This window comes from Diceros bicornis, chromosome 17 (assembly GCF_020826845.1).
Source record: "Diceros bicornis minor isolate mBicDic1 chromosome 17, mDicBic1.mat.cur, whole genome shotgun sequence".
Classification (NCBI taxonomy): domain Eukaryota; kingdom Metazoa; phylum Chordata; class Mammalia; order Perissodactyla; family Rhinocerotidae; genus Diceros; species Diceros bicornis.
This window is the reverse complement of record NC_080756.1, coordinates 28,342,818-28,359,136: the sequence shown is the minus strand read 5'-3', so window position 1 is coordinate 28,359,136 and position 16,319 is coordinate 28,342,818. Positions and strand designations below refer to the sequence as shown.

Genomic DNA, 16,319 nt, shown 5'->3' with positions numbered 1-16,319 from the left:
TGGAGTAATTAAGTTGAAACTCCATGAAAATTCTTCTCATTAGCATATTTATACTATAAACATGTTAATTTAAGTGAGAATTAAGTCAAGAATTTGAACAGCTCAAAGTTATTTTGAAAGATAGATCTAAGGGGTCAGTAAAATAATAATTTAAATTTCTCATTAACTTAAAAAATAAATACCATCCTTTTTATTTATGCTGATATATTGAAATATAATGTCATTTTCACTAAAGTTTAAAGAGAATGAAAGCTATAAATAATCAAGTGAAAATAAGAATGTCTTGTCTGACACCCATCAGCAAAAATAAATAGGGGTATTCACCTCCATGAATCATCAAGGCAAGGGCAGAAATAATTTCATGGTGCAGAAGCTCTAATAAGTCCACCCACCCTTTCTATACCCCGAGCTGTTAAGTCACTAAACTTATTAAAGAAGTTTCCATCAATGCACAGAGAAGTTTGCAAAACTCATTTAACTGTATGATAAAAGAGATATGAAAAGGACTTACGGAATTAATCAAGTGGAGCGTTAAAAAGCTTGCACGGCAATTGAATCTTGATAAAAACTTGTGTGAGAAATTTGGAAAATTCTCTTTCCTTGCACAAGGGCAAAAGTTAGCCTCATAAGTTACTAGGCAGAAGGAATAATAGGAGGTCTTTTAAAGGTGTTAAAACTAAGATATTGTTTCAATTTTTTATTGCTATTGACAAGATACCCCCAAACTTGGAGTAGGAACATCAACAGTTTATTATTTCACTATTTTGTGGGTTGGCTGGGCTCAGGTGAGCGGTTCTGCTTCACGTGACGTTGGCAAGGGTCATTCATTGACTTGACTTCTTTTATTGAGCTGGGCTGGAAAGTGCAAGAAGGCTACACTCACATTTTTGGCATGGTGGTGCTCATCCATGTGGCCTCTCATTTGGCTAGTCGTCTTAAAAGCTAGGTCCAGAACTGGTAAAATGTCGGTTCTGCCACATTCTAGTGACCAGAGCAACGAAAAACCTTGTTCAGATTCAAGGGGAGGAGAAACGGATGGACTCCATTTCTTGAAGGATTGAGCAGCGCGCATGTTTAGGGAGAGAAGAAATTGACGTGTCCATCTTTGGAAACTATCTACTACAAATAGTGGTAGCACACCATGGATCTATTAAAAAAATTTAAGCACAAACCTCTTTTTTAAATTCAATTTATCTAAGTAAAATAAATTAGAATAAGTATACAATAATGGCTAACATACAAAGAGTTACTTATGTGCTTTTCAAAGATTATCTCATTGAATTCTCGGAGCAGCTCTTTTAAATAGTACTACGTTAACCCCATCTTGAAGATGAAGGAATTGATGGACAGAGTGTAAATAATTTATCCAAAGTTACATATTCAGGAAGAAGTAGAGTTAGGATTTCAAATCAAGTGGTTTGACTCTAGTGCCTATAAACCAAACCCTAGGATAAAAGTGCTCCAAACTTCATTTCTCCCAAATTCACCCATTCAACAATATTTATTCAACACCTGCCATGTTCCAGATATTGTTCTGGTGCTGGGGCTGTAGCAGTAGACGAAACAGGGTTCCTGCATTCATGGAGCTGACGTTCAAATGGGAAGAAATAACCAATAAATAAACACTCAGCATATCAGGTGGTATAGAGTGCTACAAAGAAAATATAAAGTATGGTTGGAGATAGAGAGCGACTTGTCCGACAAGGGCTTAGCAACTTTAAAAACACTAAAACAGCAAACAATTTTCCTCACCACCTAAATTGTAAGAGCAATCTGGGCTGTAAAGTACACAATATGGAAGAAGCTGCAAACTATAATTTTTATTATTTAATGACCTATTGTACCTTGTCATTAGAACCATTATGTTCGATCAATCATGCATTCATTGACTCAATAAACATCATACATACAAAAGAGAAATATAGAGATGAATAAGACAAGTCCTTGGGCCTAAGAATTTTGCAATCCAGTGTCTCACCCAGCTACAGGGTAATGTAAATAATGTTTGCTCCTATTTATGTGTCCCTTAAACATTATAGATCTGCTAAAGAAAATTAAGCACAAACCTCTTTTTAAAATTAATTTGGCTAAGTAAAATGAATAGGAATATGTAGATAGTAAAGGCTAACATATGAGGGCTTACTATATACTAAAAATCATCATAGGTACTTTGCATACTTTTTTTTCTGTTATCTTATTTCATTCTCATAGCATTTAAGAGTCACTCACTTTTTTAAATCTCATTTTACAGAGAAGGAAACTGTGGCTTAAAGAAATTAAATACCTTTCCCAAGGTCACACAGCTAGAAGTAGAGCCTGGATTTGAAGCTGGGTTCTTCTGACATATTTTTAACTGCTATGATGATAATCAAAGCTCAGAGTATGGTCTCCACATTAGAATAATCTGGGTTTCTTGTTAAAAAAGCAAATTCCCAAGCCTCATCTAAGACCTACTGATTCAGACTCAGTGGGGTCCAGCAAAATTCAGTAGTTACTTTGGTGAGAATCACTAAACTGTACTACATTGCCTCTCTTCCCATTGATGGAAGCCATCTCCTATTATATGAACGTAGAGTAACATTTCTATTGCAAACCTGTAGTGATAATACAGTCTGGAAGATAATTTCCCTAAGAAAATATTATTGATGAGACTGTAATAAGGACATGGAGTATTGGATTGATCTGTTAATTGGAGCTGGGGAAGGCTTGAGGTTCATTAGTTTCAGAGGACCTCCATAATTTCTGATCTGAATTCACTCCCTTAATTTAATAAATTTTTAGGGGGAGGAAGGGAAGTGGATGCCCCACTGGGCTTCTAGGCTATATGGCTGCTAGCTAGAGAAATTAGGTCCCGTGTTGTAGCTGACAACGTTAAAATTGTTCTGATCATTTTCAGTGAGCAAAGAGACATGAAATGCTTTAAATTCAAAACTTTTCAGAAAATAAATTCTGGTGATTATTTACAAGTTTGAATCTTTCAGATTTTGACAGTGAAAGTGGAAGACTGTCCAAAACATCCTAAGGGAATTATTTCACGTAGAGATGTGGAAAAATTTCTTTCAAAGAAAAAGAGATTTCCAAAGAACTACATGTCACAGTACTTTAAACTCCTAGAAAAATTCCAGATTGCCTTGCCAATAGGAGAAGAATATTTGCTGGTTCCAAGCAGGTAAAACAAAACTTAAAAATTTGATTACCATATGAAACTTGCCGTCTATTAGATTGTTTTAATTGTCAAAATAACTTTGGTCTATGATAAATGTACAATTTTTTTTTTGCTTCTGTAAACTTTCTAGTGAAGTATAACATTTACGTTTAATGAAAACATTACAGTTAACACTTTAAAGATACTGTAACTGACATTTTATGTATATAATTACTATTTGGTTTAACCACTGTTTAAATTATTTAAGAAAGGTAGATAGTGGAGATTATTTTTTATGTGTGTCCTTATATGGTACTGATTTATTATATTACACAAGTTCCGGGGAGATAGTGAGTTTTCAACAGTCTTAAAAGAGTTTATGGCAATGAATTTTCAGAGGAGCAAGGCAACATGGTGGAGCCTATGTTCTAGCCTTGTATTGTAGAAATTTTTCTTATTGCTTTATGAGCCACCTGGGAAATGTTATATAGTAATAGGACATTGAAAAGTCTCAGTTGCATTAGTTAATATATGGTACCCAATTCCAAACATAGATATACACTTTTTTTTAGGACATGCACTTTTTCAAGTTTTATATGATTCCTTAACACTTATCTGTGCATAACTAATTGTAATAATTTATTTATTAGTGTAAATAGGATTACTGAAAAAAATTTCATGCATCTACTACATCTGAGCATGCATTTGAATTGATTAACTAACCACTGAATTTTTGAAGTAGGAAGAGCATGTAGCAAAAGAACATTATAAAAAAGTATAATTGCTTAGAATATTTATCTTCAGTTCATCAATTTCAGGCAGTAAAGTGCTTTGGTCAGCAGGGTCGGGGGTTTTATGAAGCTGTATAATGATGGTGTCCTCGTACCTTTAGTTTGTCTGACCACAGGCCCGTGATAGAGCTTCCGCATTGTGAGAACTCTGAAATTATCATTCGACTATATGAAATGCCATATTTTCCAATGGGATTTTGGTCAAGATTAATCAATCGATTACTTGAAATTTCACCTTACATGCTTTCAGGAAGAGGTATGTATTTAATGAAGACAATATTTAGAGAAGTTAGAGGGAAAGCATATTAGAATTCGTATGTCATTTTCCCAGAGTTTACTTATTTGTAAGGCAGCTGAAAATCAGAAAGTAAGCTCAGAAGACCTCAGAGTAGCGAATATAAAGACGCATATGCTCATGTAAGTTCATGCAATTTGCAAGAAGAAATTCCTCAGGTCCTCACTCAAAGCCCATTTGTTCTTATTTTAGATACATTTACAATAACTATGAATATCTTGCTTTCTAAGCCAAAGCAGACTAGAGACAATTTTTAAAAGGTGAGATTACTAAGAGTCATTGATTTAAACACGCACACACACACACACACACACAAATGAACAAACGAAAACTAGACATGACCACCACTGCAAAGTCAGGGAGTTTTTCTTAACAAGTAGCAGGTCCTGATGATTCAGACCATTCTAACCGTTCCGTGTAGGGACTGTAATAGCTCTATCCTGCTGCAGAGTCCCTGAGGGGTTTACAAAATAAATAAATAAATAAAAATGGGTGTTTATAATGCTAGCTCTTCCTCTAGAAGAAAGAGAGATGTTAGTGCTTCGAAGGGAAAATATCATTTTTTTAAATTTAAAATCAGCTTCATGCCGGTGTTACTGTACTCTGAAATAAACCTTATCTTGCTTGCAATTAATCAACATCTAGGTAGTTACATTGCAGTAAAATGTTCAGGAAGTTTCAGTTTTGGCATGACCACCAACTTCTTTTTAAAAGTTATGAGAACTTATTTACAATTCCCTTTCATCATATATTAAACTACTTAACACCATGAACCTGAAATCGATCTTAGGATAGCTACTGGGCATTTTGTTAATTTCATTGCAAAATTAAGGATAAAATTTTTAATACCATATTTAATAGATATGGATGAGGACTCGTATCACTAACGACGCCAATAGTTTCTTTCAAAACAAGTATATCTCTATTACTTTCACTCGTGGTGTAGGCAGTGCTTTTTTTCCCTTTAATTTACGGAGTAGTTAATAATTAATGGATACATTTGGGTCCATTTAAACTTCTTTCAGAACGAGCACTTCGCCCAAACAGAATGTATTGGCGACAAGGCATCTACTTGAATTGGTCTCCAGAAGCTTATTGTCTGGTAGGATCTGAAGTCTTAGACAATCACCTAGAGAGTTTCTTAAAAATTACAGTTCCTTCTTGTAGAAAAGGTAAGGAAATTAATTCAAAACTTTGAATTGTACCACTAAGGAAATCTAAACATTTTTTAACTGTATAGTTTTTCTTTCTAGCTTTGAGACAGAATAAGGTTCAGATAGGGTGTTGATGAGCTCTTCTTTGTATCATGTAGGCTGTATTCTTTTGGGTCAAGTTGTGGACCACATTGATTCTCTCATGGAAGAATGGTTTCCTGGATTATTGGAGATTGATATTTGTGGTGAAGGAGAAACTCTGTTGAAGAAATGGGCATTGTATAGTTTTAATGATGGTGAAGAACATCAAAAAATCTTACTTGATGACTTGATGAAGAAAGCAGAAGAAGGTATCTGTTGATTAAAACTTATAGATGTTTTTAAGTGATCTTTTCAATATTTGTGAGTTTTGTGATAAATGTAAAAATTATTGTTATCCATAAGAGATGAGTTAGAAGATACTATATTCAATTATAGTGACAGTTCAGAAAAATGGATTATATTTATTACCAATAAGGTCTTGTGTTCTAGAGTCAGAAAAAAGTTGATTTGAGAGTTTGAATACTGGCTCATTGAGCAACATAACCTCATCTGTGAAAGGGAATACTAACCAAACCTACCTAATAGAATTGTTACGAGGATTAAAATAGATGATACATGGAAATAACTGAACAAAATGTTGGCCATATAATAAGTGCTCCATGGATGTGGTAAAAGTAGAGAATAGATAATTTCCTAGTCAGTTGTCAGATAGTCTAAGGCAGTTCTGAATTCTACTTTCTAATGAGTGACCCTGGGAGTAAGTTTTTAAAATTCCAAGTAGATAGATATTAATTGAACCTTTAAAACTTTCTCAAATTTTCTAGAGAAAAAGAGGATTGGTAAGAAAACCTGAAAGAATGATTAGAAATCATAAAAAATATGTATCATTTTTGTAAGTCAAAAGCACAAATTTACGTACCTCCTTAAAAGTTTGTTTTTTAAAGAATGTCTTTTGTACTTCTTAGGAGACCTCCTAGTAAATCCAGATCAACCAAGGCTCACCATTCCAATATCTCAGATTGCTCCTGATTTGATTTTGGCTGACCTGCCTAGAAATATTATGTTGAATAATGATGGACTGGAATTTGAAAAAGCTCCAGAGTTTCTCTTAGGTAACTATTTTTGTTTATTTGAGAATAAAAATTAGGATTTTCCCTTATAATCTAGAAAATATTTAAATATAATTATATTGTCATAGTTTTTGGTATTTTCATATATTTGTTAAAATGTTTTTTCCTTTGCAATGATATATTTTCAAGTAATGTCGTATTACAGATCTGGAATTTGCTTTGCACACACTTTTGTAGACTAGGTTTAAGATGAGGATGGGACTACCCCATCCTCATATTTATGAAATATGTCCGTGCATTTGCTTTAATTGACAGGAATGGGGGAGGCAGAAAGGAGATTTTCAGTCTCAAAAAGACAGAATAAGTATAAGATGGCACCTCTGTGTAATCATAGTAGCAGTTTTGTTACTTAGTATGACAATCATGAATTCTCATATAAATATTCATAAAAAACCAATTTGGGATTAAAAGTTCAAAAGCATTAAATTGGTGACATGCTCAAGTTCTAAACATTCCCGAGAGTCATTGGGATCTATGAGGAGCATTGGGTTGATTTAATATAAAGTATTTGATGACAATTCTGACTTGACTTTGCAGAGTTTTTGTTGTGTGTATATACATTTAATTTTAATTAAATTTCCACAGAAGGAATGCCTAAAATATGTCTGTAAGGACATTAGTATTATTAATAAAACATGTGCAAAATTTGTGACATGACATGTAAAGGTGAATAAACTCCCTTGTACCTTTATTATTTACATTGACTGGGAAATTTAGAATGGGTTTAAATGCTTTGGGACTCTGAAAGTGAATATGTTAGTAACAGTGGGTCAACACAAGGTGCTGAATTGTCAACTCTGAATCCTAGATCTTAACCAACACCAAACTTGACTTGTTATTCAGAGGATACAGGCAAGTACCAGACATACTGTATTCTTTCTCTGAAGAGGTCTCAAGCCATCAGACGCAGCTCCCAAAAGTCTCTCTCTTTTTTTTTTATGTTTAGATGTGTTTCAGATTAATGGACACGTTTTGAGCAATGTATGTAGAAATGTGTTCACAAAGTTCATTTTGAAGGACCTGTGTTTTTTGTTTCCAGTTTTATTGAGATATAGTTGACATACACCACTATATAAGTTTAAGGTGTACAGCATAATGATTTGACTTACACATATTGTGAAATGATTACCACGATAAGTTTAGTTAACATCCATCATCTCATATAGATACAAAATAAAAGAAAAAGAAAAAAATGTTTTACTTGTGATGAGAACTCTTAGGATTTACTTTCTTAACAATTTTCATGTATATCATATATCAGTGTTAACTATAGACATCATGTTGTATATTACATACCTAGTACTTATTTATATCTGGAAGTTTGTACCTTTTTATCACCTTCAAAAGCACTTGTGTTTTATATTCTATTAACTTCACGGATAGGAAAATGTTTATATGAGTACTCCCCATTCTCTAGCCCCATGTCCCATGAACCCATAAATTACATGTTTATTTATAAAAAGCAGTCTATATCAGCATTTCTCAACCCCTGTGCTGCTGCCATTACGGACTAGATAATTGTTTGTTATGGGAGCTGTCCTGTGCATTATAGGATGTTGAGCAGCGTCCTTGGCCTCGACCCACTAGATGTCAGTAGGATCTCCTCACCCATCTCCCCAGGTGTGACAATCAAAAATGTCTCCAGACATTGCAAAAGGTGGGAGGTGGGAATAGGGGAACGACATTACCCTGGCTGAGAACCACTTATCTAAACAAATCAGATATATCCTTCTAAAAACATATCACAGTCAGAGACTCCCCAGTATCTTGATGCTAGGGTGATCTGGGGGAGGTCATTCTTTGCCCTTCTCCTCCATTTTCCTTGTAGGGCAGGAGTGAATTTCAGGCTTTCAGTTAACACTTTCCTTCCCGGAAAGGAGTTACTATTAGTTAGTGACTAATAAGATACATCTTAAGAGACTAGTGAATATTAATAGACTTGTTTTGTGAATATATTTTTAAATATACATGTATGGGATTTTGTGTGTCTGTCTGAGGAGTTGTGGGGTGCATTTCCTCTTTGAGGGGCTGTTTTTCCAGAGAGCCACAAGAGAAAGATACTTCAGTGGTGTATTTGATGGGGTTAGGAAGATTTCCTTACCTTCAATTTTCTTTCACACCTTAGTGTCGCAAATACACAACAATAGTCCTTAACCTTATTTTTGCTCTTGTCAACCTGAAAGATATGACAGCCCACACTCCATTTTAGTATGGCAGTGATTCTGAAATGGCGAAGGGTTTTAAAAAAATTAGAAATCTCTACTACTCCCACCTGAAATTTTTATATATCTCCCTGGAGTGTATTTATTCTCACTGCTCATTAAAGGTTTTCTTTGTTGTTGATAGCTGTCCAGATTCAGGGAAACCAGAACAGGATGCATCTATGATTTAAGTCTCCATCTCTCCTACCCACTCTCTCCCTTCACCCTCCATTTGCTTTCTTTCTCTTTTCTATCTCCTGTTTACTCAATCCTATTTTGATTCCAATATCCAATATAACTGTTCATATAGCCTTCATTTTCCCCTGAAATTCTCTCAATACCAACAATATTAACTAATGATTTTAAAAGTTGAATATTTAGAGCCAGCCCTGATGGCCTAGTGGTTAAAGTTCGACGCTCTTACCACTTCAGCTGTCCAGGTTCGTTTCCCGGTTGTGGAACCAGAACACCCATCTGTCAGTTGCCATGCTGTGGTGGTGGTGCACACAGAAGAACTAGAAGGACTTACAACTAGGATATACAACCAGGCACTGGGGGACTTTGTGGAGAAAAAAAAAAAGTTAAATATTTATTGATTACTGGTGAGAAGGGATGAGAGGATACTTAAGACTGATAATACACAGATAATACTTTTAATATGTTTATAATCTAGTAGAAATATGACATATACTCAGATTAGTAATTTATTATTTTTATTTTTAATGTATATTGTTTCCCAGAATAAAATAATGTGTGCTTATATATACTTATCATAGAGATTTAAAAATTACAAATTACAAATACAATTACAATACAAATTACAAATACAAATTACAAATACAAAAATACAGAATATCTAAGCTTCCCATAAATGTGTAATTTCACCACTTAGAAATAATGTAACGTTGTTATATTTTCTTGTATATTTTTCTGAGTTCATTCACTTATGTTCATCAAGTGACGATATTTCAAGGTATTATATGAGAACCATAAATTCTATGCAAATAAGGATATACTGTATGTCAGTGAAGAGTAATAGTGCATGGAGTTGACCATGGTCCAGTTCCCAGGCCTTGGTTTTTCATTATGTATTGTGCTTTATAGACTTGATAAACGCCCCAAAGGTTGAAATGATGGGGTAGCAGAGCTCTTTAAGTAACGGCATAACAAGTGTATGGAGGACTGAAGATACAAAGCATGTCAGGAAATTTTGGCTCTCCAGTTTGTCTAGAACAGTTGTTCTCAACCCTGGTTGTTCATTACTATTACCTGGGGAATTAAAAGAAAAAAAATATCCTAATGACCAGTACCTCCTGGGACTTATTAGGTCAGAATCTTTGAGAGTGGACTAAGACATTAGTATTTTCAAAAAGCTTGTCACATGTACTGTGCGTCCAAAACTGGGAGGAGAACTACTGGACTAGGGCCTAGAGAATGAGAAGTAGACCAAGAAGAGAACTGGAAAGGGAATTCAGGGCCACAGTATGAATATGAAACTTATTTTGGATTTCATTTAGTAGTGGGGGACAGGAGTGGGGCAGCAAAGTCGACTGCCAATTAGCTTGGGGCTAGACCTGGGCAAAGAGCTAAGATATTTTTCAGTTTTGACTCCAGAATGACCACAAAAAGAATTTTCTTTTGTTTTTATCAGGTATATGGAAGGTGGAATAAAAATTAGTTTGGAGAAAAGATGATAAATGTGGCTTTTGATGGAATGTGATGGAGATTTGGGGAGCATGCCAGTGGAAATCACCAACACAAAGTTGTAAATCTAGGATAGAGTTCAGGAGGTAGCTTGTGGCTAGAAATGAAAATGTGAAAATTCTCTACATATAGGGAGGGATAGATGAAATCAGGGAGTGGGTAAGGTAATTGAGCGTGGAGTGTGTAGATGGAAGACGGGAAGGCTAGGCACAAAAGCTTTAGTTGCATTTTAGTTCATGGAGTAGTACCAGAAAGAGGAAGCATTAAATGAGATTGGTTCATTGACTCAATGAAACAAGTGGGTCAGATTTCTCTTTGAGTATACAACAGATATAACTTTTTTAGTTTTTCTGCTTGTTAAGATTAACGTAAATGCTTTGTACTTTCTTTTCAAAAGGTGATGGCAGTTTTGGATCAGTTTATCGAGCAACCTATGAAGGAGAAGAAGTGGCTGTGAAGATTTTTAATAAACATACCTCACTCAGGCTGTTAAGACAAGTAAGAAATCCAATAATATTATTACATTAAATCATACATTGTTAATCTCCTGGAACTCTTGTTTTGCCTGCCTTTGTGAAAATGCAAAATGATGACTACATTTCCCCCCAAAATTTGCTTGAGTTTAATTATGAAATCCTGTTTTGTCTTTTCTTTATGGATTAAAAAAGGTTTGTTTTGTTTCTCCTGTTGAGAAATAAAGAAGAGACAGTATTCTAAGAATTCTTGTTCTAGGGTTCACAGTTACATACCACAAGTACAGAAGAAAAGAGAGTACCTCTTTTGCAATCTTGTATTTCAAAGGAACCAAAATCCGTACACATGTAAAGACTTCTCTGGTCCTCAATTAAGTCACATGTTCTTTTCTCACCAAACACTTATGTTCAGGGCAGTGCTATATGCTGATTAGCTTAGGCCTGTGTTACTGAACCAATCACTGTGGTAGTGAGGATGGTATTATTTAGAATATTCCCACCTTTCCCTGAGGCTGGGGTTGGGGTCAGTTCCCCTTAAAGTTCATGGGCCACATGAGTGAAGGTTGGACACCTCAGGAAAAATCAGATACCCTTAGGAAGAAAGACAGGTGAATGGATATTGAATGCATAATCGACAGTGGTCACTCCAGTACTCTCTCTTGTTTTGAGTTTTTGGGGGGATTTATTTCTTTTTTCTGAGTCTTTCCTGATAGTAGGAATGAGAGAGAGAGACCGAGTAAGAGGAGAGGTAAAATCCAATGCAAATGATTCACTCCTATGTCAGAACCTAACTGTATTTTTTAATCTGTTCAGTCCTACTCTTTCCCTTGGCTTATTACAAAAAAATAATGTGTGCTTATCTGAATCTAAATAACTTGTATAAACAAAGAAAAATAGGAATTTACAATATATTAGTTACTTTGAATAATGAAAATAATTTCATATCTGTGCAAAATATCCTGGAGTAATTTTGATTATTAGTACCAAAAGTTACACTGTCACTCTAGGAATAAGCTAATAAACATTTTGTATATAGAAGCAAGTCTATGGACCAAATCTGGGCCCAGTCTTTTTCAATCTGTAGGCAATTTGTTGTATAGATTTATTTTTCAACCTTGGTCATTAGTCTTCAATATGTTTCTAATATTATGTAATGTGATTGAGAAGCTTGTTGGAAATCAGAACACTAAACACGTATACAGGACTGATTAGTGTATAGGCAGCTAGGTGAAGCGAGGAAATGGTAGAAGAAATAGAAGCAGTAGAGTGTGCATAATATGCTTCCTCTTTTAAAAAAAAGAAAAGGAAAGGAAAACTTTCAGTGTTGGGTGCTGCATTTTGAGGGTGATTCTACCAGTGGTCATGAATTCGGGCCAACCTATTACACTTCCTTGCTCCTTTCCCTTTGCAATCAATGAGCTGCTTTCCTAGGAGAAAAAAATTCGATTAGGTTTCTGCCTGTGCCTGTGAAAGAAAATAGACCTAACTTGACTTGTTTTCATCAGTTTTAACCAACTGAGCTTATCATACATAGAAGAAAGAAAGATTTTTATCTACTAAGGAAATATGATTGCGGTCTGAAGCTTTTGTTCTTGGAAGATCCTCTCTCAGGGTATTCAGCCTTTCTTCTTCAGCTTGCAGAATTCGCCACACTTCAGTTTCCTGATAAATGCAGTTGGCACTGATACTTCTTGTCTTTGAAGCTGGTTGTTAAGAAGCAGAGCTTCTGCAGAAGTCACAGTTTGAAACATGAATCAATTTAATATCCCATAAGCTATAAATTTTAACTAAATTACAGTTGCAGAGTAAAGTGAAATCCACAGAATAGAGTGTATATGAAATTAAAAAACAACAATATTATAAAGGAGATTGTAAAGTCTTACATGTTGTGGTCTAGGAAAAGGATTCTATCAGAATGGAGACCTCTCTGTTCAAGATAAACTGATATCTCTGACTTCTTGGGTTGGAGAGACATTGTTGCTGCTGGGGATTGCTTTAGTAAGTGTGGTCCAAGGCAGGTCACTCTGAGGAAGTGATAGTATTTGAGCTAAGATCTGAATGGCGGGAAGCCTTTAGCTATGTGAAGGGTGAAGGGATTTCTAGGCAGGGGGTCAGCAAGGGCAGAGATCCTGTGGCTGGAAGGAGGGAGCTGGGCATGTGCCAGGGATTGAATGAATGCCAGTGTGGCAGAAGGGTGGTGAATGAAGAGGAGAGAGAAAGGAGATGGGGTCTGAGAGGTAGGCTGGTGCCAGATTAGGTCAGGCCATGAAAGCTGTGTAAGTACATGGGATTTTAATCTAGGAGAAATGGGAAGTCAGTAGAGCGTTTTCAGAAGAGGGGATACCGTATATTTCTGTCTTAGACATTACCCTCAGTAAACGCTTCTAGTCATTAAACCAGAGAAGATAGGCAGGTTGTACCTCACATGCCAGTTGTAGCTGATCAGTAGTGGCTACTCAGAATCCTGGGCTGAGAAGGATTCTGTGGCTAACTATGATTCAGTAGATAAGATTGACATGACCCATTAGCATGACCACAATGTGTGGACTGTTCCAGCATTAAATGTTCTGATAGAAGTAGAGCAAGGGAAAATAGAAATTAAAATTTTAATTCCAAATATAGTTTCAAAACCAACTGTTATTCCTGAAAATGTGAAAAATACAAAAAAGCTCAAAGAAGAAACAAAGTTTGCTATAATCGAATCACCCAGAGAAAACCATACTCAAAGTGTTGATGCACTTCAGGAAGCAGATACATGGGTAAGAGCCGATGTGGTATTACTCTGAAATGATTGGACTTTTGCAGGAGCTGGTGGTGCTTTGCCACCTCCACCACCCCAGCTTGATATTTTTGCTGGCGGCTGGGATTCGTCCTCGAATGTTGGTGATGGAGTTGGCCTCCAAGGGCTCGCTGGACCGCCTGCTTCAGCAAGACAAAGCCAGTCTCACCAGAACCCTGCAGCACAGGATCGCACTACATGTGGCTGATGGCTTGAGGTAATTCATGAGGTCACGTTGTTTTGCATTCAGTGTATGACAAGTATTAGCCCAAATTTACTCTTAGGCTCTGAGAACAGCACTTCCCAGTAACCTTGTGTCCCAGTAACATTTCACAAAAAATTTGAGTGAAAAACTACCATTTCCCTGATTAAATTTTAAAATTTGATAAAACAAGAGTAGGAAGACCATGTGGAACCCCATAGCTAGTAGTAGCAGAATTTGAACCCTGGAGTTCTGCTCCAGATCCCATGATCTTAACCCTGTATTGACCTCCCTCCCCTAAAAAAATATAGGTTGGTCTTCAAAGTATCAAGAAAAGTGTCAGTTATCATGGGTAGTTCTAATAAGGAAAGATTAGTCAATATTTCTGAATGGGACTAGAGTGATTTTCGTTGGGTTGTCCTGCGGTACCCTAATGTGTTTCAGAGGCACACCCAACCCTGCAGCCAGATGGCAGCTAGGCAGAGCCTTGGAGAGGCAGCACAGCAGAATGGAAAGGTCATGGTCCTTGGAGACAACAGGACTGGGATAAATCACTGCTCCACACACTTAGTAACTGTGATTTCATATCTCTGATTCTCTTTTTTTTTATAGTCTGTAAACTGTGACTAATACTTAATGCAAAACATTTTGAGGACTTTTGCAATAATTGATGGCATCTCAAATGAGACTTTCCATTTCCCCCTCCTCCTCTGCTCCCCGTCTCCAGTCATCCAGTTCTTTCACCATGCAGGCATCCTTCGTTCCTTCCTTTCTCTCACATCCCACACCCAATCCTTCAGCAAATATTTTCAGCTCTGCTGTCAAAATGTATCTTAATGCAGCTGCTTCTCACAACTTCTCTCCCTACCACCAGAGTTGAAGCTGCTGTCATCTCTCCTTGCCTAACTGGTCTCCCTACTTTCACCTTTGCCGCATAGAGCCTATTCTTCACACAGGACAAAAAACCACACAGAGTGGTTTTTCTAACATGGAAGTTGGATCAAGTCTTTCTCCTGTCATTAACTCTCTCCTACCTCACTTTCTAGTCACTGTGTTCAGCGGCTCACCTCCCTGAGGTTTCCTGAATGTATCAGAGGGTTTATACCAGCTCTTCTCTCAGCCAGGAATGCCTAACCTCCAGATATCGTCTTGGCTCACTTCTCATTTCGCTCAGGTCTCTTCTCAGAGAGGATCTCCCTGACTACCTTTTGTCTCTTTAGCACCTATAGCACTTCTTGCTGACTACTATTCTTCATGTTTTCATTAAAAAAATTTTGTTTATTGTCTGTGTTTGCCACTAGACTCTAAGAGCCGCGATAGCAGGGACTTTTCATCTCATTCACCGACGCATCCCCAGCACCCAGAACAGTGGGCTCTCAGGAATATGTGTTGGCAGTAGGGAGAAGAGAGAAAGGAGGAAGGGAGGAAAACAGTGCCTGGCCATCGTAGCCATACAGTGGATGGAAATTTCCTTCCCTTTCTTCCCTTCTGAAATACTGTGTTTATTCCTTTAAGGCAGTATCCAGAAATGTAAATGAAGTGACAGTAAGGAAAACAAACACTGCTCACAAACAAAGCCAAACCAGCAGGATATAATTATTAGTAGTGCATATAGAACACAGTAAGTGCATCAAATAAGTAGATTTCCTTTCCTGAAAGAGTCCAGAAACTCCTGGAAAACACACAGATTTTTAAATGAAACAGGAATACAAAGATTTGGCTTTGGGTTGATATATTGGCTTTTGAACACTAGGGGGAACCTTGTGTTAGATTAATCAAGATAAAGTGCATTTATGTCTCATCTATTTCAAAGCTGTCTTGGTCACGTTCCTTAATTTAACTAACTCCAGCTCCAATTTTTCCCTAATTCTTTCACATAATCCCCAAAGTGCTCATTTATAAAATGAAGAATTGCTATTTTTATCTTCACCAATATTTGTAAGACCTCATCTCTAAAATAACTTATTCTGGTTCTTTGATACCTTACTTTAAATAGCTAATCCAGCAATTTCTGATGAAGTAAATGAAGTTTCAGCATATTTTCCTATAATTTGCCTGATTTGTACTCAGTATAATGTCAAGACAGCTTTCTGGCTCTTGTGCCACAAGAGGCTAATAGATTTCGATGGCTATCAATCTTCTACCAGCACTAAGTATATTTTAAAAACTGACATTAAGATTTGTCTTCCCAAATATATTTTAGCTTAGAGCTGTAACTACAGAGGTAGAAAGAGACAATAAAATCACACTCCTTTGGAATCCCTTAAATGATGGAGCTGTTTAGAGTGACGTTCAAGAACTTTCTTCACATTACATATTCTCTCTTCCACAGTCTTGCCTTCAACTATTAGCTTACATCTCTAATTCAGTCCACTCTTTATTATAATTCTCAACTACCTATGA

General features: G+C 36.2%; 1 protein-coding gene across 2 annotated transcripts in view; it reads left to right on the top strand.

The window, feature by feature from the left end:
- Positions 1–16,319, top strand: part of LRRK2 (leucine rich repeat kinase 2) — a 134,401-nt gene that overhangs the window by 84,721 nt on the left and 33,361 nt on the right. For both annotated transcript variants that reach the window (XM_058558503.1, XM_058558504.1), the window contains exons 34-40: positions 2,982–3,169; positions 4,038–4,192; positions 5,257–5,403; positions 5,544–5,735; positions 6,393–6,539; positions 10,860–10,960; positions 13,741–13,931. In XM_058558503.1, coding sequence (XP_058414486.1) covers positions 2,982–3,169; positions 4,038–4,192; positions 5,257–5,403; positions 5,544–5,735; positions 6,393–6,539; positions 10,860–10,960; positions 13,741–13,931 — 1,121 coding nt within the window. The remainder of the gene's footprint in view (positions 1–2,981; positions 3,170–4,037; positions 4,193–5,256; positions 5,404–5,543; positions 5,736–6,392; positions 6,540–10,859; positions 10,961–13,740; positions 13,932–16,319) is intronic.